Below are 26,226 nucleotides of genomic sequence, written 5' to 3' on the forward strand. Positions count from 1 at the left end.
TATATTGTTTCTAGTTCTTTAGTAGGAACTTTTAGGCTAAAAGACACATGTAACCAGTTACTGGGTAGCTACAGTGGCTAGTGGTTGCCATATGGGCCGTGGCGTCTTAGACTGTTAGATGCTGGACAAACCATTGACAACAGGTACAGAGCAGAGGGAGACGTCTATAAAACTTTATTCTCTTTATTGGTATTCCTGGTTTGTTCATTGTTTTTTCTGACTTTGTCCACGTCTTCCTTTAGCTCCTTGAGCATCTTTAAGGTAGTGTCTAGTAAGTCTGTCATGTCTTCCTGAGGGACAGTTTCTCAGTTTTTTCCTTTAACGGACCACACTTTCCTATTTCTTTGTATGTGAATTTTTAGTTGTTGGCTATCTGTACCACCCGAGGTCTTCATGTCTCTCACTTCCTCTCTGACTGTGTGTCTTTCCCTGGACACAGACATGCTGACTTTCTAAATTCCCCTGAGCCAGCAGTGCTTTCTTAAGTCCTAATCCTCACATCTGTAGCTCTCCAAAGGGGTAAAAAATGAAAAATGCAAGGGAAAAAGAAACAGGCACTGACCCTTCAAATTCAGCTGATGGGGATCCATCTCTGTCTACACCTCTGCCATCAGAAGCAGCAACTGTCAATCAAAACAAAATCCTAATATTTGGAGACAAGGCCCTTAGGGCCCAATCTGAATCCCACAAGCACCTCCAGAAACACAGGTACAGTGACTGCCACAGGGTTTGGGTGAGAGGTCAGGCAGTTGCTAAGCCACAGGGGCTAAAACTGACAAACTGGTTTACCGTGGAGCCTTTCCCTGGAAGAGGTGAGCCTTTAAAGACTCTGGAGTCCCAAATATTCAATAGTTACAGCAGAGATTCTGCCAGAGCCACTGTAACCTGGGAGGAGAGGGACTCTGGTTCTTCCTACTCCCTTCTCACCTGACACTCAATGGGTTTCTCTTTACATAATCTTTCTCAGCGTAAACAAATGAAAATTTTATTTTGGATCCCCAAAATGTAATGCAACTTTCAAACACACCTTGAATCACACTGCATGACACTGGAAAACTCCCACACATGCCACGAGTCAGCAGAGGGGATGCTTGAAACCGCACATAAAGCGGTGGCCACAGCAGTTTTGTGGTCGAGAAGTGACGTTTTAATCACTTAATATTCTAAAATGTTGATTTCCTACATTTTACTGGGCCTGTACCTCACAATTTAATTTTCAGCAGTGGACACAGCAGCAGGTGCCCACATTTAACTGCTGTAGTAACTTAGGCAACATTCTGTTCCACTAAAAAGTATTTTGCGCTTTGAAAACAAAAAAGAATTGCCATTTACTTTCTCTTCCCTTTTCATCTGCCCAAACTGACGGTGATTTGTAACTAAAAAAAACGAAAACAAAACCAACTAAATAAAACTGCTTTCTTTTGAAGTTTATTTTGGATAAAATAGTTGAAGACAGTACATCGTACAAAAGGACTAGAAGATAACTTAGTCCTGGCATCCTGACATCTGTAAGCTTTCACCAGCTAAGGACTCTTCACATGCAGTGAAACCAAAGTTCCCTGTTGCACAAGAGAGTAAGATTTTTCTCCATCAAAAACAATGTAGTCACATAAATATATCCTTCCAGCCCTGCAAGTCTGAAGCAACCAAAACTCCATAAATGAGAAACCACTGCCTGCTCAAAATATCTGTAATATTATGCAGCGATAAAAATCCCCCACACCTGGACAGTTATCGGGTAACCACAGCTTTCAGCCAAACAACAAGTGCTTGAGTTATTCCATTGTCACGTTCAGTTTACAGATCACGACTCCAATCCTGCGAAACCAAACCAGGAAGAAGTCCGACTCCAATTCTGTGAAACCAAACCAGGAAGAAGTCGAGCCAAAGCGCTTCAGCTACGATAGACACTATCTCCTGTCCTTTTTACCAGCTTTCCTCTTTCCCGAGAGCAGGTGCTTGGGTTTCATGTCAAACACATGTCTGTCTGCCTCCCCTTTCCTCCCCAAGCGATTCATCTTCTTCTGAGCATTCTTCATCATGGTCTTGGCTTTCTTCACCATCTATAAAGGAGAAGAAAAACACGTCAGCTGTGGAAAATCTAATTTCCAAGCAAATTTCCATGACCTGTTAACACACTGTCTGAACAGTCCGGGTCTGTGCTGTGGAGAGAAACCCTGGTGAGTCTCACTCACACCATGTTCCCGTGGATCCACCACAGCACCTGCAGGAGCTCGACCAGTATCTCCAAGATGGAAACTACCCAGACAAGTCTCGTACCTACAGGGACCAGATACACTCAGACCTGGACTTCCTCTCAGACACACGGGGACACTGAGATTCCGGCCCATGAAACTACTCCCATCTGACTGACAAGTGTCAATGCTGGTGTTAAATCCAGACTACCAGATGGAGGCGGTGTGGTGGAATGGGAAACTCGGGCTCCCAAAAGGGAGACTGCTTCTAAGTTTATACACAAACTTTCTCACTACCAGACTACCAGACTACCAGATGGAGGTGGTGTGGTGGAATGGGAAACTCGGGCTCCCAAAAGGGAGACTGCTTCTAAGTTTATACACAAACTTTCTCACCTGAATTTTCAAAATGCTAAAACTAATCATTTTTGTGTTTATTTAAAAAAAAGAAGTTTCAGCAAAAGAGACGGTATACATACTAACCTTGACATCCCGGAGACCAGAGACATCACGTGGGGTCCGAGAGCAACTGCGAATCCGGGCCACAGACGTGGGTGGGACAGAGTCTTCCCGCTTCCTTTTCCGTGTGACGCTCCGAGCCCTTCTGGCCTGGACCACATAATGGGCCTGAAACACACAGAAAGCAAACTTCAGTGCCTCAGGGTCCCAGCCTTAGGGACAAACATGAAATTATTACAACGAGGGGAGAAGGCACATGGAGGGGTTTTTAGAACCATCGTCAAATAAGTTAAATACATTTAAAATACACATAGTTAACTTCACATTAATTATTGGTCAAACTCTTTTTTTTTTTGGTTGCATTGGGTCTTTGTTGCTGCACACGGGCTTTCTCTAGCTGCCGTGAGCGGGGGCTACTCTTCATTGTGGTGCACGGGCTTTTCATTACGGTGGCTTCTCTTGTTGCGGAGCACGGGCTCTGGGCGTGTGGGCTTCAGTACTTGTGGCACGCAGGGTCAGTAGTTGTGGCACGCAGGGTCAGTAGTTGTGGCACGCAGGGTCAGTAGTTGTGACACGCAGGGTCAGTAGTTGTGGCACACGGGCTCTAGAGCACAGGTTCAGTAGTTGCGGCGCACGGGCTTAGTTGCTCCGCGGCATGTGGGATCTTCCTGGACCAGGGCTCGAACCTGTGTCCCCTGCATTGGCAGGTGGATTCTTCACCACTGCGCCACCAGGGAAGTCCCAAATATTCTTTTTCACTTCCACAGCTGCTTTAAGTTACAGAGCTGATTTTAACTCCATTTAAAAAACTTTACTTAGAGCTGCCTGTTCAGCCACATTAGCAGCACAGTTTATGTAAAGAGCTGTCTCTCCTTCATGCCCCGCTTCCAGGATCATCCGCCTGAACTCAGTGATGGCCGCCTGAAAGCTCAGCCCTGTGGGTGCTGAGATCCAGCTCTGCAAGCCAGCAGCTTGGCACCCGGCCCGTGGCGCCCCCTCATGTTACTGTTTTGAAATAAGATGACACGATGTGAGAGGCAGGCACCCTAGAGCCCAGCACCTGATAAACAATCCAAAGTCAGAAGCCATATGTGAACATGAAAATAACACCCCATGTGAGCAGTATATGCTCACGCACTGCTGATCAAAATCTGAATTAGTCTAACACAATGTCATCCTTTGTTTCGGAAATTCCACTTCTTGGAATCTGTTTTGAGAAAACAATCCAGAACATGAAGACGTTCTTTCACACAAAGATGTGCATTCTCCAGAGTAATTCATCAAGCAAGAAAAATTGGGATCCTGAAAAAGGTATCTGAAATGCCTTCTAACCCCTGGGTTCCGAGAAACAGCTTTGAGCTATTTACAGCCTACGTTAACTCTCACGCCAAGAAACTCCAGACCACCTCACATTTACCTGGTGTCTAAACTGAAGCTCTATGTGAAGACATCAGTCACCAAAATCAAAGTTGCAGCTCAAGTACTAAAAACTGCACAAAACAACATAATTCTCAGCACAAACCCCAGAAGTGCTAACTCCTCTGTAACCCACTCCTGCCCTGGTTCCCAGGACGGCGCTGCCCCACCCATGGCTCTGAGGCCGTCTGCACTCACGTTGTCTTTGTTGTCCATGTCGACACCAAGACTGCGCATCTCATCCTCCAAAACCTTCCGCTGAACCTGAAGGCAGAAATGGACATTGTTTTAAGCAAAATTAGCTTGATAAAATGTTTAAAAAAAAATTTCAAGGGAAACCGTACCTTTTACAATGATCCACGACACACTTATTTTAGAAATTCTTTTACTTGGGCTCATGTGTATGTTTTTGTACAACTCATTAAATAACATGAAAATTAACATATCCTGGGCAATTTTTCTGAGCGGGACGACATACGTGTTGCCCCTGGATTCTGCTCAGCTCCCCAGGGATTCCCACATGCAGACCCCAGAGGCCATCATCTCCTCCCAAGCACACGGAGCCCCACGATGGGGGGGATACAGCGATGGCCACGTCTGTCAAGAGACAGTCATTTGCCACCACACAGAAACAGTATTTCGAACACATGAATAGCGTCCATGGAGAGGTGCCCAGCATCCGACATTTTCCCTCCTGCCCCATCTCACTCTAACTGCCCTGCACACCATCCTCTTTCCCTGGGGAGCTGTGCCTCCGGACAAGAGCACGGTGCGGGAGGAAGAGGCTAAGAAGACGGACCTGAGAACTGGAAGGACCCTGACACCATCTGATCCACCTGTGCCTCAGTGTCAACTTCCCCGTCCTAACCAGTCACAGGGCCCAGTTAAATCACCTTTGGCCCTAAGTTAGATTGGGTTAGTTTTTCTGTAAATTGTAAAAGATGACTCCTAATAAAGAATTAAAGAATAAGAATGTGTTAATTGGCGACTTTACCTCTACAAATTTATGCATAACTCACAATCTTCATTTGTACAGCTACAAAGGGGTTGAATCCAACAGTGAAAGTCACCAAGAAGGGGTATAATACTCAGAATATGAATGATCAACACTCACTCAACCTCAAAAGCCAACTTATACCAACAAAACAAAGTGAAGCATGTTTAGCATGGACCATACAAGACTCCAATACACAAAGAAATAGGTGACGCTCTTGGACATGACACGACACTTGCCTTCTTGGCTGTCCGAGGCATCCTGGGTCCCTGGGTGTCCTTCTCTCTGGACTGCAGAATCTTCAACTTCTTTTTTTCCCTAATCTGTTTTGCCAGCTGTTGGATTTCTGCCATTTCTTCATCTTCAGTTTCAGATTCACTGTCATACACTCCAGCAGCTGTTCTTAGCTCTTCTTCTTTTTCCAACTCTTCCAATTTCTTTTAAAAAAGTCACAATTAAACAAAGCCAACAATGAAAAACTCATAAACAAGTGTAACAATCTTTATAGAAACCAGGTTTCCCCTAAGCCTTTCGGGGTATGATGAACACCCGGGTCCAGACTCACGTGGGCCTTGTCCTCTGTGCCAGGGCTCACCTCCCCACCAACAGGCTCCGTGCAGAGATGAGCACAAAGACTAAGCCGACAGCCACAGACTATTCTGTGCCACTTCTTTTCTTTCTTTAGAAACAACCACTCCCAACTCTGAGGTTAAAACGTGTAAAATGTTCCCCTCGCTCCCAGCAGGTACATGAAAGACCCTCCATTCTTGAAGAACTGAGAACATCAATCTGAACTGGCCTTGGACCACGACAGCCCGTGTATCCATCCCAAAGCCATCCCAAACACAAGCTCGTTGCCCATACAGTTAATAAAAATTTTAAATACATATAATGAATAAACCTTGACAGGAACCCGAGTCAGAGGTATCCCCATCAGTACTAGCGTGAAAAGGCATGGGGAGGGAGGTTGGACGGGAAGGCCAAGTCAGGCCATCTGAGCCCAGACTACAGAAACGGGATGCCACAGAGTAAGAGACAAAGCAAGAGGCACAACTGAAGAGATTAAGACATGAAATATAAATTAAGGATGCCATTTGAGAACTGAGGAGTGAATAACAAGGGAAACAAGGAACATATGTTACAAATATTTATAAAATATTTTTTTAAAAACTTGGCTGGCAGTTCCTCAAAAAGTGAAACATAAAATTACCTTATGACCCAGCAACTCTACTCCTAGGAATCTGCCCAAAAGTGTTGAAAACAGGCACTCAATACTTATCCATCAACGTTCATAGTAGCACTAATCACAATACCCAAACAGTGGAAACAACCCTATGTCCATCAACGGATGAATGGATAAACAAAATGTGCTACACATATACAACAGAATATCACTAAGCAATAAAAAGGAATGAAAGCTCTGACACATGCTACAACATGGGTGAACCTTGAAAATATTATGCTAAGTGGAATAAGATCAACATATTGTAAGACTCCATTTATATAAAATATATAAAACAGGCAAATCTAGAGAGACGGAAAAGAGATTTGTGGTTGCCTGAGGCTAGGGGGAGGGGAGACTAGGAAGTGATTACTTATCGAGTACTGGGAGTTACTTTGGGGATGATGAAAAGGTTCTGCAACTACACAGGGGTGGTGGTTGCACAACACCATAAAGGTACTAGATGCTACTTAGCTGTACACTTTAACACATTAAAAAAAAAAAAACACTTGACTCAGGAGAGAAAGGATAGCAACTAAAGGAGAACACAGGGTCTAAGAAGTTTTTGTTTTCTGTGGACACTCATATGTTAAGAAACAGCAAACAAGGAGAGGACTGAAACAGGAGGCAGCTGTGTGCCGGGGCAGAACTTGGGGAAGACAAGGGGTCAGGCGGGGAGCGAGCAGCACCTGCAGCCAGAGGGGCCCACATGGGGTGGCGACGAGGGCGTCCACGCCCCGGGGACTCCCTTATGAAGTGAGGCCGCCCCTGAGACCAGCACAAGAGCTCGGGCGGGAGGTCTAGGAGGAAGGGGAGAGCCTGCACCAGCACCCGATGCAGGGACACGGTGCTGCGTGTGCAGGGCCCCAAGAGGCAGGGCCTTCTATGCCCACCGGGGTCTTGGTGGGCATAGAAGGAACGAGGGCCACGGACAGAGGTGAGTGGAAAGTTGTGTGCGTGTCTTTCGGTGGTCGTGTTAAAGAGGAATAAAAGTCACATAATTTAACTAGTGATACAAACCTGCATGATGTCAGGATCAATATAGTCGGCTATGTTATGGCCTTCCCAGATCTCAGGTATCTTATCATGTTTCTCAGATGAATTCATTATATCCCAGTACTCTAAAGGTCGAAGAACAAAAAGTTTATAGTTGTTTTTAACATCAACTACTGTGTGCCCCAAACGAGCCACCACTTACACAAGTCCTACACCTGTGAAGACAACAGAGCACTTGTGTTCAACACTAGGTAAGCAAGGTAACGTGCTCGACCAAAGGATTGCTCCAAGCACATCCTAAGACCCATCAGTACCTCAGGATCAAGTGTCCAAAGGCATGAACAACAGATTATCAACAGTATCAGCCTGGTCCAACACTTATATGATAGGTAAGCTACAGAAATGATCACTCACAGAAAACTACCTGGAAGGAAGAAATCTCAGAGTCCTGGCAGTATGCAACCTCTCACCTTCAAGAAATTAAATTAACAAAATGCTGGAAGACTTGCACCCATTAATGCACTTTCACATTTTTCACACAACTGGCATCTGAAAACAACTATCACATTTGAGCCCTTACTTTGAAGATCCAGAATATAATCATCTCCCATTTCCAGCTCAATGTCCCGTTCCTGCAATGAAAACACAGTTTTCATCAGCGCTATTTGACCTTCAGATCCAGAACTGCTGGGCCCCCTCCCTTCCCTGTGGAATCACCCCTCCTCCAACCGAAGAGCCAATCCTTTCAGCACCTGAGGTGCAGCACCCATTTCTGGTGGGAAAGCTGTTTCTGCCACTGGCGGACCTGGCACCTCCACCCAGGAGGGTGTCCAGGCCCCAGGGGGTTTATGCTCCAAAGCCCTGCCCCACACACGCTCTCCAGCGCAGGCCCATGGGCGCTCCCGTCACTTACCCGCCTCCTCTTCGGCTCCCCAAGCTCCATTCTCTTTCTGCGTGCCACGACTCCTTCAGGGATGAATGGGGGCCGCTCCTGAGAAGACATGAGTGGAAATACCTACATGAAATGCCTTGCTAAATCAAAACACAAAGATGAAAAACCACAAGCAAATTCTCCATCTGCAAGGGAAACACAAAACCACACCCAGACCAACTAAAAACCAAGATGATCTGGGGGAGACGGGAAGGTGCAAGGCCAGTCTGGGCAAGGAAGCTGGGAAGGCTCCAAAAGCCGATTCTAAGGTTTATTTAGAAAAAACAAACAGTAAGAGAATCAAGAAAAATTATGGATGAAGAAAGCAGTACAGGAGAAATAAAGCAGATGAATGAACAGGAGAAATTCAGACATAAGCCCAAGCACAGAAGGGAATCTGATGGGAAGACACACCATCCAGCCATCAGTCCTGAGATAAACGATGAGCTGGGTGAAGACCACCACCTGCTTCCCATGAACAAGATAAAATCACAACTAAATGAAGACTTCTATTAAAAAAAAAGGTAAAATTTTAAAAATTGAACCATCAGAATACAGAAGAAAAAATACCTTTGACAAAAAGAAAACAAATCTACAGAACATACAAGAGTCCGATTTCCTTAATATAAAAATTACAAATCAGTAAGAGATAACCTAAAGAAGTGAAAAAACAAGTATGTCAACACCAAGATACATATCCTGTTCCACATGATGTTCACTAACTGAAAACAATCATGTTGAATAATCACTGAGTGTGACTGCCTGAAACTACAGTGTAGAAATATCACTTCTTATAATGTAATTTCCACTTTATTTTGGAGAAAAAAAGTGTGGTAATGAAAAAAACTGAAAACTGGTGTAACTTTTTGAGAACAAATATGATAAAAATCATTAACGTCACTGACAGTGACCTTTACCTGTATTGTTAATGCCTAGACTAGCTGCCAAAAATTAGCGTTGAATGAATAAATACATAAGAAACATTAAAATAAATAAAAAGGGGGAATTCCCAGGTGGCCTAGCGGTTAGGATTCTGGGCTTTCACTGACATGGTCCTGGGTTCAATCGCCGGTCGGGGAACTGAGATCCCACAAGCTGTGCAGCACAGCAAAAAAAGAAAAAAGAAACACATCACAACAATGGAAGCATCTTTAGTCCGTCACACTGACACAACAGGAAGCATGCATTCTCAAACCTTCAGAAGTATAAACCTGCAAGGCATTGTTGGAGGACAATGACATTTTCGATGCCATGCCTTAAAATTCAGTCTACAGATATATTTGCAATTAAAAACAGAGACCTATGTATGAAAACGTACCCTTGAGCACTAGTTTTTAATAGCAAGAAAATGAAAAACTTGAAAGAAAATATATTCCTGTGTTTTAAAAGAAGCTTATATGCCAAAATGTTTCTGAACAAATAGACAAGCTGAGAGTTACAGTAATAGCCTCTGGTGGGGGAGCAGGTTTAACCCGGCTCTTCATACTCTTCCTCTCACCGCTTCGATTCTTCCTGACATACATGGCATAACTTTCATTCTGAGAAAGATGCGAGAACACCCGGGAAATCCACTACCGGGGAGGCAGGCGCGTGGGTCCCCACCAGCCATTGCAACCCCCTGCCTCAAGGGCCTCCACAGGCGGCTTTACCTTGTCATCTCTTCTGCTGGGAACAGCCAAATGCAGTCTGTTCAGCACCTCGTTCACTTTATTTCCTTTCATTTTGGTTTCAACTCGATGAGCCAAAAGCCTGTCACAAGCCTAAGGTGAGAAAACGTGGCACCAGGTCACAGGGCACCCGGCACAGCCTCATATTGCCTTCTGGAAGGAACCAGGAACCAGAGCCCCCATAACCAGAGGACGGTCCCCAGGTTTGGAACCTGCTACGCTTTTCCCTCAGAGGTAGCATCTGATGGCTGAGTGCTGGGACCCCCAAGGTCCAAGTAACTGCCCTGGGGCAGACCTCACGCTCCGGGACGGGAGAGGGTGGGCCAGGTGCGGAGGGGACCTCTCTCTTCCTTCCCGGGTCAGGGTCAGGCCCAGCCCAAGGAAGAACCCTGAGACAGCAGGACTAAGTGAAAATGACCTGTGCTGGGAGTGTGAGCATCTCTTCACATGTTCACAGGGCGGGTGGGGGCCCCGGGATTCATCTCTCAGGCGGAGCTACTAGCACTCAGGGTTGTTAACACTCAGAGAGAAACATCCCTGTCAAGGAAAGGGATCAACCCTGCTTGTGAGGAAGCACTGACCTCTGTCTTCACTTTAATAACCCCTTCCTCCGTCAGGGTGCTGGTCTCCACCACAGAAAACCCTTCAGCCTGCAGATCTAGAAATATTTTCTGGGAATACAAAGGACAAATGAGAGCTGCGTTTATCCCCAGTTCCCCATGAACAAATCTTACTTCTCCTCAAATGGGTGCTATAAATGCTAATTATAATTAACACATCTGTGGGTTTTAATTCTTTTGAAGGACATCTCCCCAAAACAGTTATTTATTTTTCCCTAAATTCAGCTGTGATTAAGAAAATACAGGGGCTTCCCTGGTGGCACAGTGGTTAAGAATCCGCCTGCCAATGCAGGGGACAAGGGTTCGAGCCCTGGTCCGGGAAGATCCCACATGCCGCGGAGCAACTAAGCCCGTGGGTCACAACTACTGAGCCTGTGCTCTAGTGCCCGCAAGCCACAACTACTGATCCCGTGTGCCACAACTACTGAAGCCTGCGCACCTAGAGCCCATGCTCCGCAACAAGAGAAGCCACTGCAATGGGGAAGCCCGTGCACCGCAATGAAGAATAGCCCCGACTCACTGCAACTAGAGAGAGCCCGCGCGCAGCAATGAAGACCCAACGCAGCCAAAAATAAATAAATTTTTTTTAAAAAAGAAAAGAAAATATACGTTATGGGGAGGATCAAATCAAACTACAGCAAGCAAACCAGAGGCTCTCTGGAACATTCTGTGAGACCTACCCTTCTGAAGAGAACCTTGAGAAAATTAAGATACCGATTTTCATAGAGAATATTCTCAATGCTGTTTTTTATAAAATACCTGGCCTCCACAGCCTAAGATAATTCCTTAGAAAACGATATGGCAACGTGTACGAATCCAGCTATGAACGAACCACCAAGACCCCAGGACAAGGGACTTCATTTGCGCCTCCACCAACGCCACCCGACACCTTGCTGCCGGCCTGACCATGTGACAACACTCAGACACAGGTGGCCAATTCACAACAGTTAAGCTTCTCAGGAATGAGTTCTGCTCTCCCCACTCCCTGGAAAGACCAGTCATACCACCTACCAGCATGACCCGCATAAGACACCGCACCTGCCGCCACGTGCCTTGTGTGAGACGGGGCAAAACCTGCACTGCAGCTCCAGAGACATCAGTCACCGACCGACCCAGAGCAGGCCCCACGCGGCGCTGACCAGCGTTCACAGCACCCGCAACCCTGCTTCCCAACCCAGTGATGCAACTGTTCCCACCACTGAAACTCCATCATAGCTGGCAGTGGGGGCAGGACTTGGGCGTGTCTAACCCCAAGGGCTGAGTTTCCAGCACAAGGATCACTCCTGACCTGCCCTCCCCTCCACACTCCAGTGCTCTTAGCCTGAAAAACTGAGATCACCGAGTAAGTATCTGACCCTTTCAAAGAAAAGAGAATTCTCTGACATCAGTGTTTACATCATCAGTAACGTAGAGTACACGGCAGTGCCCAGGGACACCAGAATGGCTGTTTAAACACACCACGTTCTCACCAAGGATTAAGTGTTCAAACATCACCAGAGAGAGCCAGAGACAAGAGCACAGCCCCCCTAGAGACCCTCTGCTCAGGCCAGACAAGCGCAGCGCCTCTCACACCAAACGGGGCCTTGCAAAGCGGGCTGCTGGGCCTCCCAGAGTCTGACTGCGGAGGCCCAGGGTGTGCCCTGACTTACGACACATTACCACCGAAAAGCAATGCCAACATGGCTGGTGGGGCCACGAGACAAAACCACCGGACCAGCGCAGAGCTTCTCGAAGCATTTGTCCTGAGAGATGCCTCCTGGGGACGGATACAGGGTCAAACAGCTTGAAAACCTAAGGCTAACGACGTTACCTGCCACCTGGAAAATTACAGCAGACACGACAGGGTCACGGTTCTGGAAGGTCTGCAGACACTCCTTTTCCCTCACTCACTCAGTCCCCAACATCTCCCCACAGAATCTGTGAAGCAGGTACTCCAGTAACACCCGAGAAACGCCTCCCACTAGACACTTCGCTGCAGGTACTGCTCCAGAGCAACCAGCAGCCCAGGCCCAAGGAGCTGAGGCGAACCTTGGGTGCTTTGCTCGTTTTAAGGCCCCAACAAGAGAGGCAGCCCCTTCCAAACGAGCAGTCTCCTGAAGGCTGCTGTACTGACCACACGCACAGCCCGCCCCACAGCCTCTGAGAGAGTAGGAACCAGGAAACCTCATGGTCTGTTTGCCATGAATGGGCTTTCATAAGGTCACGTCGACTCAATCAGTGAGGATATTATCTCAGCTGCAAAACAAAAACCAGACTAGCATCGCTAACATTCCTTTTCAACTCTGATTGTGTAAGACGAGATTCAGAATTAGTAGGAAATATTGAAAACATCAAGATGATTTACCTGATCGTCCTCAGAAAGTTCAGCTATTCTCTTCACGTCACATTTGTTTGCTACAATGATAAGAGGCTAGAATAAGAAAGAAAAATAATGAAATTATTACCTTCACGCTGCAGGTTACAAACTAAAACACTGGTCCCCACACTCACCTTGTTGACAAAGAGCGGCCTGATGTTCTGGAAGAGCTCCAGCTGCTCCCCGAGTCCGTGCCCACACTGCTCAGACAAATCCATCACGTAGAGAACCGCGGCTCGCAGGTGAGCCAGTGCAGTGATGGCTTGCATCTCAATGGTGTTGCGATCCTCCAGAGGGTGGTCCAGGATCCCCGGAGTATCCACCACCTAAGGTCAGACTCGTTACTCCAGAGCCCACGTCTGCAAAAGCTGCTTGCCCAGCACAGGCCGAGGGCGCTGACAAACCCAGACCAGCTCTGACAAAGCTGGTAACGAAAATGCAGGGCTCCCAACTGACCACGGTAAACAAACAAGGCAGCAGGGGGAAAGGACAAATTAAGTATGAAAAACGGGTGAGGGGGCTGCAGAGCTCACTGAAGAACGAACTTGCCAACGACCCTGAGAAGGACCCCTCTTTCCATTAGTGACAACATAGAAACACTGGGATAACTGCTCCCACATGCTAGGAATGACATCACCTCTCATAACATTAAATTCAACTATGGAAACAGGCTGCGTCACGCTTGTAAATGGTTTCTGATGACCGGCCCATCAGAAGCACCACCATTAGCCAAGCGCAGAAAGCTTGCTGGGAGCTGCCGCGTCCCCCGAGCTTGGTGGAGCTTGTCCACGGGGACGTTCCCGGTGACCCCCCAGCCTTCCCTGTGACCCTGCATACACTGGGACGTGGGCAGACACTAACTAGTCTGTGGGAATCCCCAGAATCAAACTCCAGGAACAAGGCCACGACTGTCCCAGCTTAGACAGCTCTCACCTGCCAGCGCAGATACTTGTAATCCATGTGCCCAACAAACAGAGACTTGGTGGTAAAGGCATAGGGCTGGACGTCCACATCTGCTCTCGTCACCTGGAACAAACCACAAGTCCTGTTACTGCGTATCCTCTGCAACAGAGTAAACGCGGCACCTACGTGTTATCGAGACTAACTGCTGGGGTAGGAAAAAAACAAAAAAAACCCCACGAGATTCAACCTCACAGGATTCAACTCTGACAGAAGCCAGCACCTCAGCAGGCAGACGGGCTCCTCTTCTTCAGGACCCGGGCTGCAGAGGCAGTGTATGAATCAGGCATCAGGGAGCAAGGAAGGCCCAGCACCTGGAGGACACCAACCAGCTCCTCCTCTCACCCATCCTGGCCCCAGCGACGCCCAACAGAACTTCCTGTGATGACGGGAACGCTCTACACCTGCACCTCACAACGGCCTGCAAGCCACGCGGGGTCCCTGAACTCCTGAAATGTGGTCATGAGACTGAGGACTGAATTTTCTGTTGTTGTTTAATGTTAGTTAATTAAGCGGCCCGTCTTACCCCCAAGGCCTGGCTCACAAGCCCTGGAGAGGTCAGCTGAGACACTGCAGAGCTCAGCTGTCACTGTGTCAGTGCCACTTGTAGACAAAACAAAAACCTACAAATCTGCAGAAGTGTTCTTAGTAGCAAAGAGCCACACATGTAACCATTGTTTTTTTGGCACCTGGGCTGTTGCTGGTTGTGAGCTGACACTTTAAACACAGTTTCTACTCCATTCAGGTCCCTGAGCTCAGCTAAGGTGCTGCGTTACTTAAACAGTTCCTTTAGCTCTGATAATAAACTAAGTAAAGGGCAACCACTTCCCACTACACAAACCAAATAGTTTACATGCAAGTTGACACAGCAACCCGGGTGACATCACCTGAGAAACACCTCTGGAGCCTGGGAAGGCCAGTTCAGCAGGCACGGTCTGCACGGTCAACAGTGACTCCCTGGCACTACTGTTCCCGGGATACGCATGTCCGTGTGTTAACAGAAACGTATTCAAACGTCTCAAATCCCTTAGAAATTTGTAGGACACACACAAAACCCAAAAATAAAATGGTCCCCATAACTGCAATATCCATCCAGGTTCAGGGTCGATCCTCGAGGATGGGAGGAAGAATGTTTTGGGCCCAGGGCAGTGCCGACTAGAGGACTGACTGCAGCCGGCCTCACCCCAGGCAGTCAGGTCCTCGGTCACTGCACCGTCAGGCGGACCAACCTTATTGATGAAGCTGGACTTGCCGACATTCGGGTACCCACACAGAAGCAGGGTCCTTGTATTCGGGTCAATGGTCGGCAGACGGGACAGATGCTGACGCACTGTGAGAAGTTTACAGTAAACGTGCTTAATTTCATAAGAAAACTTAAGAAACTCAAAGCTGAAGATCTGCTCAACTTAGCTGTGCACTCCAGGACTGTGGTCACATCACCCTCACTCCAACATTTATCATGTATGTGACAGAGAGAATACGAATGAACGGAGAAGGGACCAGCTGCGGAGGCACCGGGCATCCAGGCTGTACCAGGAATCCTGCTCCCAGGCCCGACAGCATAGATTCCTATCCAACAGGTACAAGATGGGGCCCAAACCACACAACCCAGACAACTGAGCATGAGAGATGATATTTGAAAGAGCACTTTCGAGCGAGTGTGTGTGCCATCACTTCCTGGCTGGGCAGCAGGCTACTTTCACGTAATGAGAAACCCTCAGGGGCCTCGTCTGCTCCAGCGACACCAGTGGGCCACCCTGATGACCTAATGGCTCACTGGAAGCACTGTTAAAGCAGCCCAGTGTTACAATCTTGTCACAAATTATTTGCAAGATGCTGGGAGGGGTGGGGGGGGGGGTCCAAAACCAAATCAGTTAAAAACACTTGAAATGTAAAAATATATGCATGCAAAAAGGCAAAAAATTGTTTCAATAAAAGTCCTACTACAGGGCTTCCCTGGTGGCGCAGTGGTTGAGAGTCCGCCTGCCGATGCAGGGAACACGGGTTCGTGCCCCGGTCTGGGGAGATGCCACAAGCCGCGGAGCGGCTGGGCGCGTGAGCCACGGCCACTGAGCCTGCGCGTCCGGAGCCTGTGCTCCGCAACGGGTGAGGCCACAACAGTGAGAGGCCCGCGTACCGCAAAAAAAAAAAAAAAAAGTCCTACTACATTAAGAAATCATCCTACTGAAAAAAACTACCAGGTAACAAAACTGGAGTAGCAGTTTGATGCTAACACGTTTTACAAAGAAATGCACCATATTGTCAGTAACAGGTAAAACTATGGGTCACTTTATTTTTATATGTTTTATTACTTCCCCATGATTTATAACGTACATGCCTTACCTATTAAACTTAAAAAACATAAATTTTCTTAATAGTGCTACTAGTGTGTAAGCATGTTAAGTGCTAGCTGCTTTTTCAGTAATATCTAACCTGTAAGAATTTCTTACAGGCTAGGCTGGGAAAAATAATTTGATCCTCTTATCTCTAAAACAAAACAAAAATAAACATTTTAAAAATAACTTCTTGACAAGGATCAAGTACGTTAACAGAATGCACTAAAACCTGTTTTTGCTGATGCATAGCAAGTACCTTGTTCCAAATATTCCAAACTCTGCTTCTGTCTTCTGATAATAGTACACATGCGCCCAAGGGCCGCACGTTTCAGCTGCTTGCAGCGGTAGAGAGAATCACCATATTTCATAAGCCGCACGTAATCTTTAGCAACACTGAAAGACATAAAAAGAAATGTGTAAGAGTTTTCTCTCTTTTAACAGTAACTTAAAAGATACTACATTAAGAAAATACCTTACTTGTCCACTAAATTTTTGGCGATATTTATTTGTCCTAGAGCCAACTTGTAATGATCCTTGTCATACAGAATGTTCATCAAATCAGCATAAAATGGATGAATATCCTGTAACAAGAAAAACAAAGTGGTCATTTTGCTCCAGCAGTTTCTCCTCCCAATATATGAATAACACTTGAAGAATAATTTCTTCGGGAAACACATCGCACCTCTTACTCTTCCTCACCCCCCCAGGATCTTCTCCCCAGTCCTCTCTCCTGTTCAATGACTGTTTAGTTCACAGAGAAAAATGCAGTCAGCAGGGCAGCCAGGCCCATCTCCATCTGAGCACCAGAGCCCGCCCCTCACCACTCAAGAACTGAGCTGGAGAAATTCTTCCCTGTCCCATCAACCTTATGCTATTATTGCCCCAAAACTTTTTAAAAGTTTTAAAACTCCCTTGAGCCCACAATCCGCCCATCTCTGCTCCTCTTCTTGGCAGACGCTTCTCAGCTCCTCAGCTCTGGAGCCACCAGTGCCCTGGCGGCTGTGCTCCCCACCTAGGGCTCTCATCCCCACAGACCAGTCTTCCTTCGAAAGTCAGTCACAGCAAGGCCAGGGAGACCGGTCCCAGGCTCCACTGCAAAGGCCGCTACACAAGTCGCCTCGCCCCACCCACACCCCCTCCGACCCGCCTCCTGGACCTTCCTGTTCCTTGAAGACACCAGACTCTGGAGCCCGGGGCCTTTGCACTTGCTGTTTCTGTGCCTCAGTGCTCATTCCCCAGGTAGCGCACAGCTCTCGCTTCCTTCAGGGCTCAGCTAGCGGCCCTCCCTCTTCTCCATACCCACATGACACACATGTTTTCATGTTTATTATCACTTCCCCCCCACTAGACAAGATAGGGGCTTTAAAAGTGACGGCTGAACAGACACAGCAATCGTTTAATGAATGATAATCTACTCCAACCTTTTACTCGAAAATTGTTCTCAGATAACTTTAGTTTGAAAAAAGCCAACAGGAATAGAATGTTCATAAATTTGAACCCCTAATGTATATTAAAAAAAAAAAAAGATACCAAGGATAAAAAAGATAAATTTTTTTTTACAAAGAACAAAATTCTGGTGTTGATTAGATCAAAGTATTTTCTGTTTGCTCACATCAGGTGTTTCCTGGTGTCTTCATCTCATTCTTACTGCCTTCTTTATCCCCAGGTACTTCCTGAAGTACACACACTTTCCCAAGAAACTACACCCTCATCCAGCCAGTAGTCACTGTGCACCTATCAAGTCCCAGAATTTTGTAACAGCAATTTCTGTCACATAAACCAATCTCTTCTCACTGCCTTAACCCACCTTCAGGGACTGTTGTAGGGCAGTGGCACATTTAGGCTCTCAGGCTGTACTGCTGATCCCACATCTATCACCTCCTCAACAACCCTGCAGCAGCGTCGCCCCACACAGGGACTCTACAGGCAGTGTCCTCTCTTGCATCCTACAGCTAAACACACAAGCAAACTGCTCTACGCAGCAGAGCTCAACTTTGGGGGCTCAATGTAGAAGGCGGCTCCCCACGAGACTGTTTCTTGCCCGTGAAGAAAGTACATAGACAGTCGTTAGCTGATGAAGCAACAACATCACAAACACTGCTGGGCCTCAAGCCACTGGCCCAACTTGAGGCCACAGGAAAGGGAGCCTTGGAAAGAGGGAGGAGAGGAAGCACACAAGCCGCCAGAAGCTCGGGCTCCTGAATTCAGTCCACAGCTTTCAGAGCTCGGGTTGGCCCCTACAAGTCTAGAGGTTACAGAAAAAGCCCGAGCGAGGCATGCTCTGGGCCCTCGTAGATGGACTTTGACCGGGGGAAAAAAGATACTAAGGAATCAAAACACCTGTACTCTGTTCCCAGTTTTGCCACTAACTCTCAGAGTAAACTTCAACAAGTCAATTATTTCCTCTTTCCTTCATTATCTCTAGACAGACCTTGTTTAACCCTGTCTGAAGGCTCATATTTACATAATCACTTATGTTTCCCAGAATCACTTACATCCAATTTGGGGAAATCCGTCAGAATCTGTGAGAGTCTGTCATGGTAATTCTGCTGAGTAAATTTGACTTTCCTCATATAAAAGTGTCTAATGCGATGGATTTGATAATGTTTATGAATAACTGTCGGAGTCTTTCGTTGAGTCTTCGACAATGTTAAATCAATAAAGTCCTGCAATTAAATAAAGTAAGACACAGTTACACCAAAAACATCTACTTTCACCCACTTATTTGAAACCATCTTAAAAGACTACTACTTAACAATACGATATATTTTAAACTACGAACACATTTTCTAATTAAATCTTCAATATAAAACGTGCTCAACTTTATAGTTCCTGGCCTTTAAGAAACACTCAGCAAATGGCTGCAGAAATAAATTTTATCCTACGCTTTCTTCACGTTATCCTAATTTCCAAATACCTAAGAACCTCTGAAACGTAAGTAGCCAGACAACTCAAGCATAAATTAGAAAAAAAAAATTTTTAATGAGAAACAGTTCTACTGTTTCAGTTTGCATATCTGTGGCTTTGAAAGTACATAAAATAACATATAAAACTAAAACCCACTATATACAATTTCCTAAGGTAAGGTGACTAAGGCATGTAAGGTGACTACCAGAGGATATAAAAGACTTCTGCATGAATTCCCCAGTGCAAACTAGCCAAGAAGACAGATGCCGGCAACACTGTTAGCTCCGGGAGGGACGCCGCGGTCTCGCCTCTGACCGCGACCCCTCTTCCATCTGGCAGAATCCACGAACCCTTTGGAGACAGTTGAAAACCTACCTACTTCGTAAAGTTTGCCCTGACTCTCCCCCTCTTCTCTGGGGAGGACCCCAACATCTGAAGAGGGACCCTAACCCCGGGCAGCCCTAATTTCTGAGGAAGGACCGCCACCCTCTCGGGAGACCCCTAACCCGGGGGCCCTAATCTGTAGAGAACATGGTCTAAGACGGGGGCCTGGTGGAGGAGGCGACCCCTCTCAGCCCAGCGTTACAAACCGGACCCTCGATTCCCATGACCCGGCGGAGAAAAGTGTGGGCGGAAGGGCCCTCGGGGCCGCCTACCTTGGCGGACGGCACCACCGTGATCTTTTTGAAGTTGTAGTGCGCCATGCCTGCGATCAGCCACGAGGAACGGCGGCCCGGACTTCCGCCGGGGTGGGTAGAGGGGAGGGCCAGCGGGTAGGAGGAACTTCCGCCGAGGTGGACGGGACTTCCGCTAGCTTTGCGTCACTTCCGGGCGCTCCCTACGTCAACCCCGCCCGGCCTCGGCGTCGCACAGCGCCCCCGCCCGTCCGGAGGTAGGGGTCACGGGGCCGGGGGTGGGGCTGAGGGCGCGCGGAGGGCGGGAGGAAGACCGCGGGGAGGAAGCGGTTTTGAGGTTCAGTCCCTGACCCTAAAGGAGAGGGTCCTGAGAGGCCTCCCTGGGGGCCTGTGCTCCCCCCGACGGTCACCGGCTCCAGGGCCCGGCCGCGATCCCCTCCCGGCCCGGGTCAGGGGTCTCGGGAGGCTCGGGGTGTCGGGGTGGTCAGAGGGGCTCGGAAGGCTTCGGGGGCCTCGGGGAGTCTGGGATCTCGAAGGGCCTGGGGAACTCAGGATCTGAGGAGGCCAGGGGCTCTGGGCTCTCAGGATCGAGGAGTCTCGGGGGCCGTGCGTCGCGGCCGCTGGCGGGGTGAACGGAAGGTAGGGGGGCGCGAGGGTCTGCGCTTTGCGCGCTCACGCCACCTCTCCATTTGTGAGCGCGATAAATCTTATTAAATAAACGCCGTTGAGGCTGAATCGTCTGCAGAGAAGGGGCCCGTCTCCCTGCGGGCAGGAGTCCGCGCTGGCGACCCCACCCCCGGCCCGGGCCGTAACCCGGGCCCTGGGCCCTGGGCCCCGCCCGACCTGCCAGCCTTCCCCTGACCTGGGCCCTCAGCCGCAGGCCCTTTGTCAGTCATCATTTTCTCTGCTTCCCGTCTTCTCAAGACCCTCTCTTCTATCCCGTGGCGTTTGTGACTCTGGCTCTTAGTCTCTCCGCGCCCCTTACCTTGGCTGACTTACCTGCCCGCGCCTCGCCCTAACAAGCTCCACCTGGAGCTTTTGCCCCCTCCCTTTGCTCTGCCTGCCGGGGTCTCACCGAATGCTTGTATGGACTAGACATTTCCAATCAATTGTGTAATGTCCACCTACACGATTCCAGATATGGCAACGCAGCATTTCTGAAAATCAAACTCTAGGTCGGTCCACCCTCAGCGCCCTGTGCGGGAGGGCAGCCCCTCCCCCTCCCACTGAGCTGCCAGGAGTGTGAAACAGGCCTCGGGTGAGATCATGCAGAAGGAGATGGTCCCCAAGGCCTGCGAAACCCCACGGAGGAGGGGCCGGGGGCTGCAGCTGGCTCCGCACGTGCCCTCTGGAGTGCACTGAGGAGAAGGTGAAGGGGCTGGGGCACTGGGACACTCCCCACCAGCCCAGGACCACATACCTGGTAAACTGTACCTGTGTGCGTGTGACCAGGTGTGGAGCACTATTCACTAGCCCACATGTTAACTCATTTCATCCCTACAGCAACCCTGTGACTGGACAGGAAAACCGAGGCACAACACAGGGGTAACTAGCCTGGTCACAGCTAACAGGCAGCAGTGGGGCTTGAAGCTGGGTGGCCTGGCCCAGCATCTCTGCTGTCCACCAGCAGCTGCTCTGCTTCTCAAGCATCTCGACTTCTCAGTCATCTTGACTTCTCAGATCTTTTTAACAAGTCTTCCCATTCTTAACGTGAAAATGCCTCATAAACCCCCCAAATTCCAACACCAAAAATAATTTTGAGTCATGATTCTCTCATCTGTTATTAACTGTACTACCCGTTTTTGTGTCATGGGTTAGAAAAGCATGCCGCCTGTGTCTCTATGGCACTTCTGAAGAAAGCCTCTGGGGTAATTAGGATTTGCTAGAATCATTTGCTAAACCCCAGACAGCTCTGCGCACCATTCCTGAGATGCACGGAACCGTGCTCACACCCCTCTGTCTTCCTCAGGTACCTGCATGTCCCTCAACCTCTCCCCCTCCCCTCACTCTTATATGGCCCGTTCCTCCTTAAAAAATACAGTATTTAGATAAGTTCAACCAATCCTTTGCTTCGGGCAAGCAACTATCCTTTCTTTAGCTTTTAACCCTAGGCAATAATTGAACAATTTCTTACATTTGCGTAGGACTTTAACATTTACAAAGTGCTTTACTTTTTAGTATCAATAATATTCTCAACAACTTTGTGGTGCAGCACTAAACCAAGACCAGAGGCTTGCTTCTCCCCAAGGATGCTCCAAGTGGCAAACAGGACCCCAGGCTCTGCTGAGGACCAGCATCTTTTCAGCTGTCCCGTAAACACAATCATGTATATAGGCAGTGTATGGAGTGGACAGAATTTTTTTAAATGATGGTAATAATATAAGATGTCAAATATGTGATTTTCTTGGTTTTACAAAGAACAGTTGAAGTCTGCTTGTTCAATAGAACAGAAGAGAAACCATTCGTTAACCAAAAAGAGGACCCTTGACAAAGAGGAAGTGCATTAGCATTCCTGTCAGAGAATAACGTCAGGACTTCATACGTCCTGTCAATGAAAAACGGACAGGTCTTTGGTATTTTTACTATTCACCCATGAATTTGAAATCGTGTTTGCCTAAAAACACTTAATAAACACTTGCCCTGGTGAAAAGCTCTGCACCTTACAGATTTGTGAGCCATGGCGAGTGACAAGTCCTCATAGCCCTGGTTCCTCTTTCACAAAATGGGGGAAATAAATCCCCCCTCCAGAGGATTGTTTATGGAGGCTAGTTAAGATGTGTGCAAAAGCATAAGGTGTGTGCAAAAACATAAGGCGTAAAGTAAGAGGTACTAGTATAATGACCACCATGAATCAGTTTTATATGAAAACCTTATCGGGGCAGCAGAAGGTCATGCTCTGAGCATTGCCATGAAATGTATCAAATGCCTAATTTCTCGCCAGGGATTCTCGGTTCCCACATGTGGCAATAAAATCACCCCTTAGAGAGCGCGGTCGTGCAGAAACTGAGCTATTTGCCAGCCTTCAAAGGAAAAGAACTAGCACATGAAAAGAAGAGACTAGAAACACCTCCCCTCACTGTGTGTCTGTGTGACAAGTCCACCGGCGGGAGCTCTGTGCTCGGCCACCAGGCCTGTCTGAACGAACACACAAGCGTCATGACTTGTGGCGCCTAGAGCTGCACGCCCGGGGCGAGGAACGGAGCACCACACACCACCTCCTACCTTCTCTGCTCCTCTACCCTCACTCTGCCTGCCTGAGTGCGGCTTCCTGGGGGCAGGTGTGTGTCCCAGACCACACGTCCTTGGACACACTGCCGGGCTCCTCAGAAGAGCTGGGAAGGCAGATGGCCAGTTCTGTAGCCGATGGTGACAGTGTGGTGGGATGTTCAGTTACCAGGACTTCTCAGACCGTGAGCCTGGTGACGGGGACAGGCAAGCCTCGGCTGTGGTGAAGGACACTCTCGAGGGTGCCCTGCAGTGCTTTCTGGCAACTTCTGTCAGGGCACTTCACAGCCAAAGGGCTTGTTGCTCAGACCTCTATATTTTGTGGAATTGGTCTCCTCCGCTTTACTTTCTTGTTACTATAATTCTGATTGGTGAAAAGTACATCTTGCAGCAGAATCCGTGCCAGGAACTGTGACCAAACTTCTTGTCTAAAAGGAGCCTTTGTGTGGGGATTAGTACTTGGCTGTAGGTCACTCAGGGCACGGAAATAGCAGTTGTCAGGACCCGTGCATCCAGCAGTCATTTCCCTGCATCCCCAGAAACTGTGTTCTGGGAACTCATTCAGCATGAATCGTGTGTCCCCCTGGGTCCAGCTTACTTCCCGAGGAGGTGGCCCTTCGAGGGCAGGACCGTCTTGTCCTCCTGACGTTTCCCTCGTCAGAACTCAGCTGACTGAAAGCCTGTGCAGCTGGACGGTGACATTTGCTCTCTGGCTTCTGTGGTGCTCGGGATCCCACCTCTTTCACAGCTCCATCTGTGGTACCGGGCCTCCAGCTAACAACAGCTGGGGAGGGGCCTCGGGAGGCGCCCAGACACCTGTCCCCTGGAGCCGCAAGGAACACAGCGGGCCTCGGGCTCTGAGGCTGTGCCCCCGATCCTGAGAGGCAAACTCTCCCCCGAGAAGCTGCAGCCAGCAAACCATGGGACTGCTGCTCCGGCCCGTCCCACGGTGGAGGGAGACCTGCTGCTGAGGACCCCACGGAGCAGGGTTGAGGAGGGACACCCTGAGCCCAGTCCCGCCCCTCGGCCTCCTGGCCTGAATCAATGGTGCCTCAATGCTGGACTGGGGGACCTAAGCCAGGTCCACACAGCAGAGGTCTGCAAATGTGTGTGTCTTTCAGTTGTTGAAGTGATTCGTTATAAAAAGAACTCACTGAAGGATAAAGAGATGGAAGGTTTACTCATTATGGTTTTCCTTTAATATGACACTGAAAACTCAAGAGAAGAGGAATTTTACTTTAATGACATTACTTGGTGACTTAGCTCAGGCTGCTGTAACAAAATACCACAGACGGGTGGTTTAAACAACAGATGTTTATTTCCCATAGTTCTGGAGGCTGGAATCCCAAGATCAAGGTGCTGTCACGGTCACATTCTGCTGAGTTCGCAGACAGCACCTTCTTGCTGTGTCCTCACTTGGTGGTGTGAGGAAACTTTGGTGTCTTCCTCTTCTTATAAGGACACTAACCCCATAATGGAGGCTCCACCCTCCTGACCTCAACTAATCCTAATCACCTCCCAAAGGCCCCACATCCTAACTCCATGAGATTGGGGATTGCGGCTTCAACATATGAATTCTGGGGGGACACAAACATTTGGTCCATAACACTTAGCAAGTGGATTTTACTAATTTAACAGTGTCTGTCAACCCAACTCTGTCAGTCTTGTGGAATCTTAAATGTAGCTATGGGACAGATGTCATCTTAATTTCACAGAGATATGACTCCAACAAGGATATGCCCTCATTCCATGGAGGGCAGTAGCAGCATTAGAGACATCCTCAAAAGTAGCAACTGGGAGCAACTGGGAGCACCTGGCGCAGTGGTTGAGAGTCCGCCTGCCGATGCAGGGGACACGGGTTCGTGCCCCGGTCTGGGAAGATCCCACATGCCGTGGAGCGGCTGGGCCCGTGAGTCATGGCCGCTGAGCCTGCGCGTCCGGAGCCTGTGCTCCGCAACGGGAGAGGCCACGACAGTGAGAGGCCCGCGTACCGCAAAAAAAAAAAAAAAAAAAAAGTAGCAACTGGGCATCTCTTCAGAGCTACATAATAGTGCAAGAGTGGGCTTTTTTTCGAGACCTTTCTCTGCCCCATGTGATCTTGGGAAAATCTCTTTATTTCACTAAGCCTTAGTGTCCTCCTTTGTAAATTGGGGGTAATAATAATGCCCACAGAATAGGGTTAGTGTGAAGACGATAAGTGTAGAATGTTTATCATAGAGCCTGGGGCCCAGCAACTATGCGGAAAGATCCTCTATCATTAGTAGTAGTGTTTTTTTGTTTTGTTTTGTTCTGGTTTTTGGCCGCACTGCGAGGCTTACTGGATCTTAGTTCCCCGACCAAGGATTGAATCTGGACCATAGCAGTGAAAGCGCCGAGTCCTAGTAGTAGTGTTCTTTACGTACTTACTAAATGCTTAGTTACAATAATAGCCCCTGAATTTTGGTTCTGTTCATAAGTGCTCACTGGACCTGACGTAATAACTACGGTGCAGGGAACCTCTGCTACATGCCAGGTGACTGTTTATTTCTCACAGTAGCTCAATGAGGTGGCCACGACTGTCTCTGTTTGACAGATGAGAACACTGCTTTTGGAGAAGTGAAGGAGTTTGCTCCTTGTCACACAGCTGCCGGGTGGCACAGTTGGAAGTGGAGCCCAGGGCAGTTGAACTCCAAAGCCACTTTTCCTATTGCATTACCTTCTAAGAGTAACTTTGCTCTTCACTTCCTCAGAGTTCTTACTTTTTTGGGTTTCAACTGGAGGTGCATGATGGAATGTGCTGGAAATAATCCCCCAGAAGCGCTAATCGTGCATGTACATGGGTAGGGTTTCTTCTGCAAAATTGTGCTGCTCCTGTCACTCGAACACAACAGACAGGCAGGACATTTGCTGCTGTGCTGATGAGCTGACACCCTTGCTCACGCTAGCAGCCGTTGATAAGGGACAGTTCCATGCATTAATTACAGCACCAGTATATGAATCATCCTATTGCATGAACACACTGCTGAAAACACTCTTTCCATTTTACAGGTCCCAAAAGGACCTTTAGGTTTGATGAAAATCTTGCAACCTGTTTTCTAAGAGCAAATAAAGGGTGATAATAAAAGGTTTGTAATCTGTGTACTTATGTTTCTATGATGAGTTTGCCAATGATTCTAAATATCTACAGGCAGAATCTCTTAAGATGAACATAGTGTGCGACACCCAAAAAGACTCACAAGGCTCATGTTGCAAGAGGTACCTGACTTCTTGGTGTTCAGGAAAGCTGGCTGAGCAGCTGGCTGTGCTGGCCACCCCTCAGGGTAAAAGC

The 26,226-nt window shown here is 48.1% G+C and overlaps 1 protein-coding gene across 1 annotated transcript; it reads right to left on the reverse strand.

The window, feature by feature from the left end:
- Positions 1-1,415: 1,415 nt before the first annotated feature.
- GTPBP4 (GTP binding protein 4) lies at positions 1,416-19,795 on the reverse strand. The gene is made up of 17 exons (XM_060005253.1): positions 19,716-19,795; positions 18,648-18,818; positions 16,630-16,733; positions 16,409-16,545; positions 15,046-15,146; positions 13,790-13,882; positions 12,991-13,182; positions 12,845-12,910; positions 10,462-10,551; positions 9,863-9,973; positions 8,196-8,273; positions 7,863-7,914; positions 7,307-7,407; positions 5,304-5,501; positions 4,269-4,334; positions 2,679-2,822; positions 1,416-2,063 (listed from the first exon to the last, which is right to left on the reverse strand). Exons 1-17 carry the CDS (start codon positions 19,761-19,763, stop codon positions 1,911-1,913), a joined length of 1,905 nt encoding a protein of 634 aa, XP_059861236.1. The 5' UTR covers positions 19,764-19,795; the 3' UTR covers positions 1,416-1,910.
- Between the last annotated feature and the right edge of the window lie 6,431 nt (positions 19,796-26,226).

Source organism: Delphinus delphis, chromosome 2 (assembly GCF_949987515.2).
Source record: "Delphinus delphis chromosome 2, mDelDel1.2, whole genome shotgun sequence".
Taxonomy (NCBI): Eukaryota; Metazoa; Chordata; class Mammalia; order Artiodactyla; family Delphinidae; genus Delphinus; species Delphinus delphis.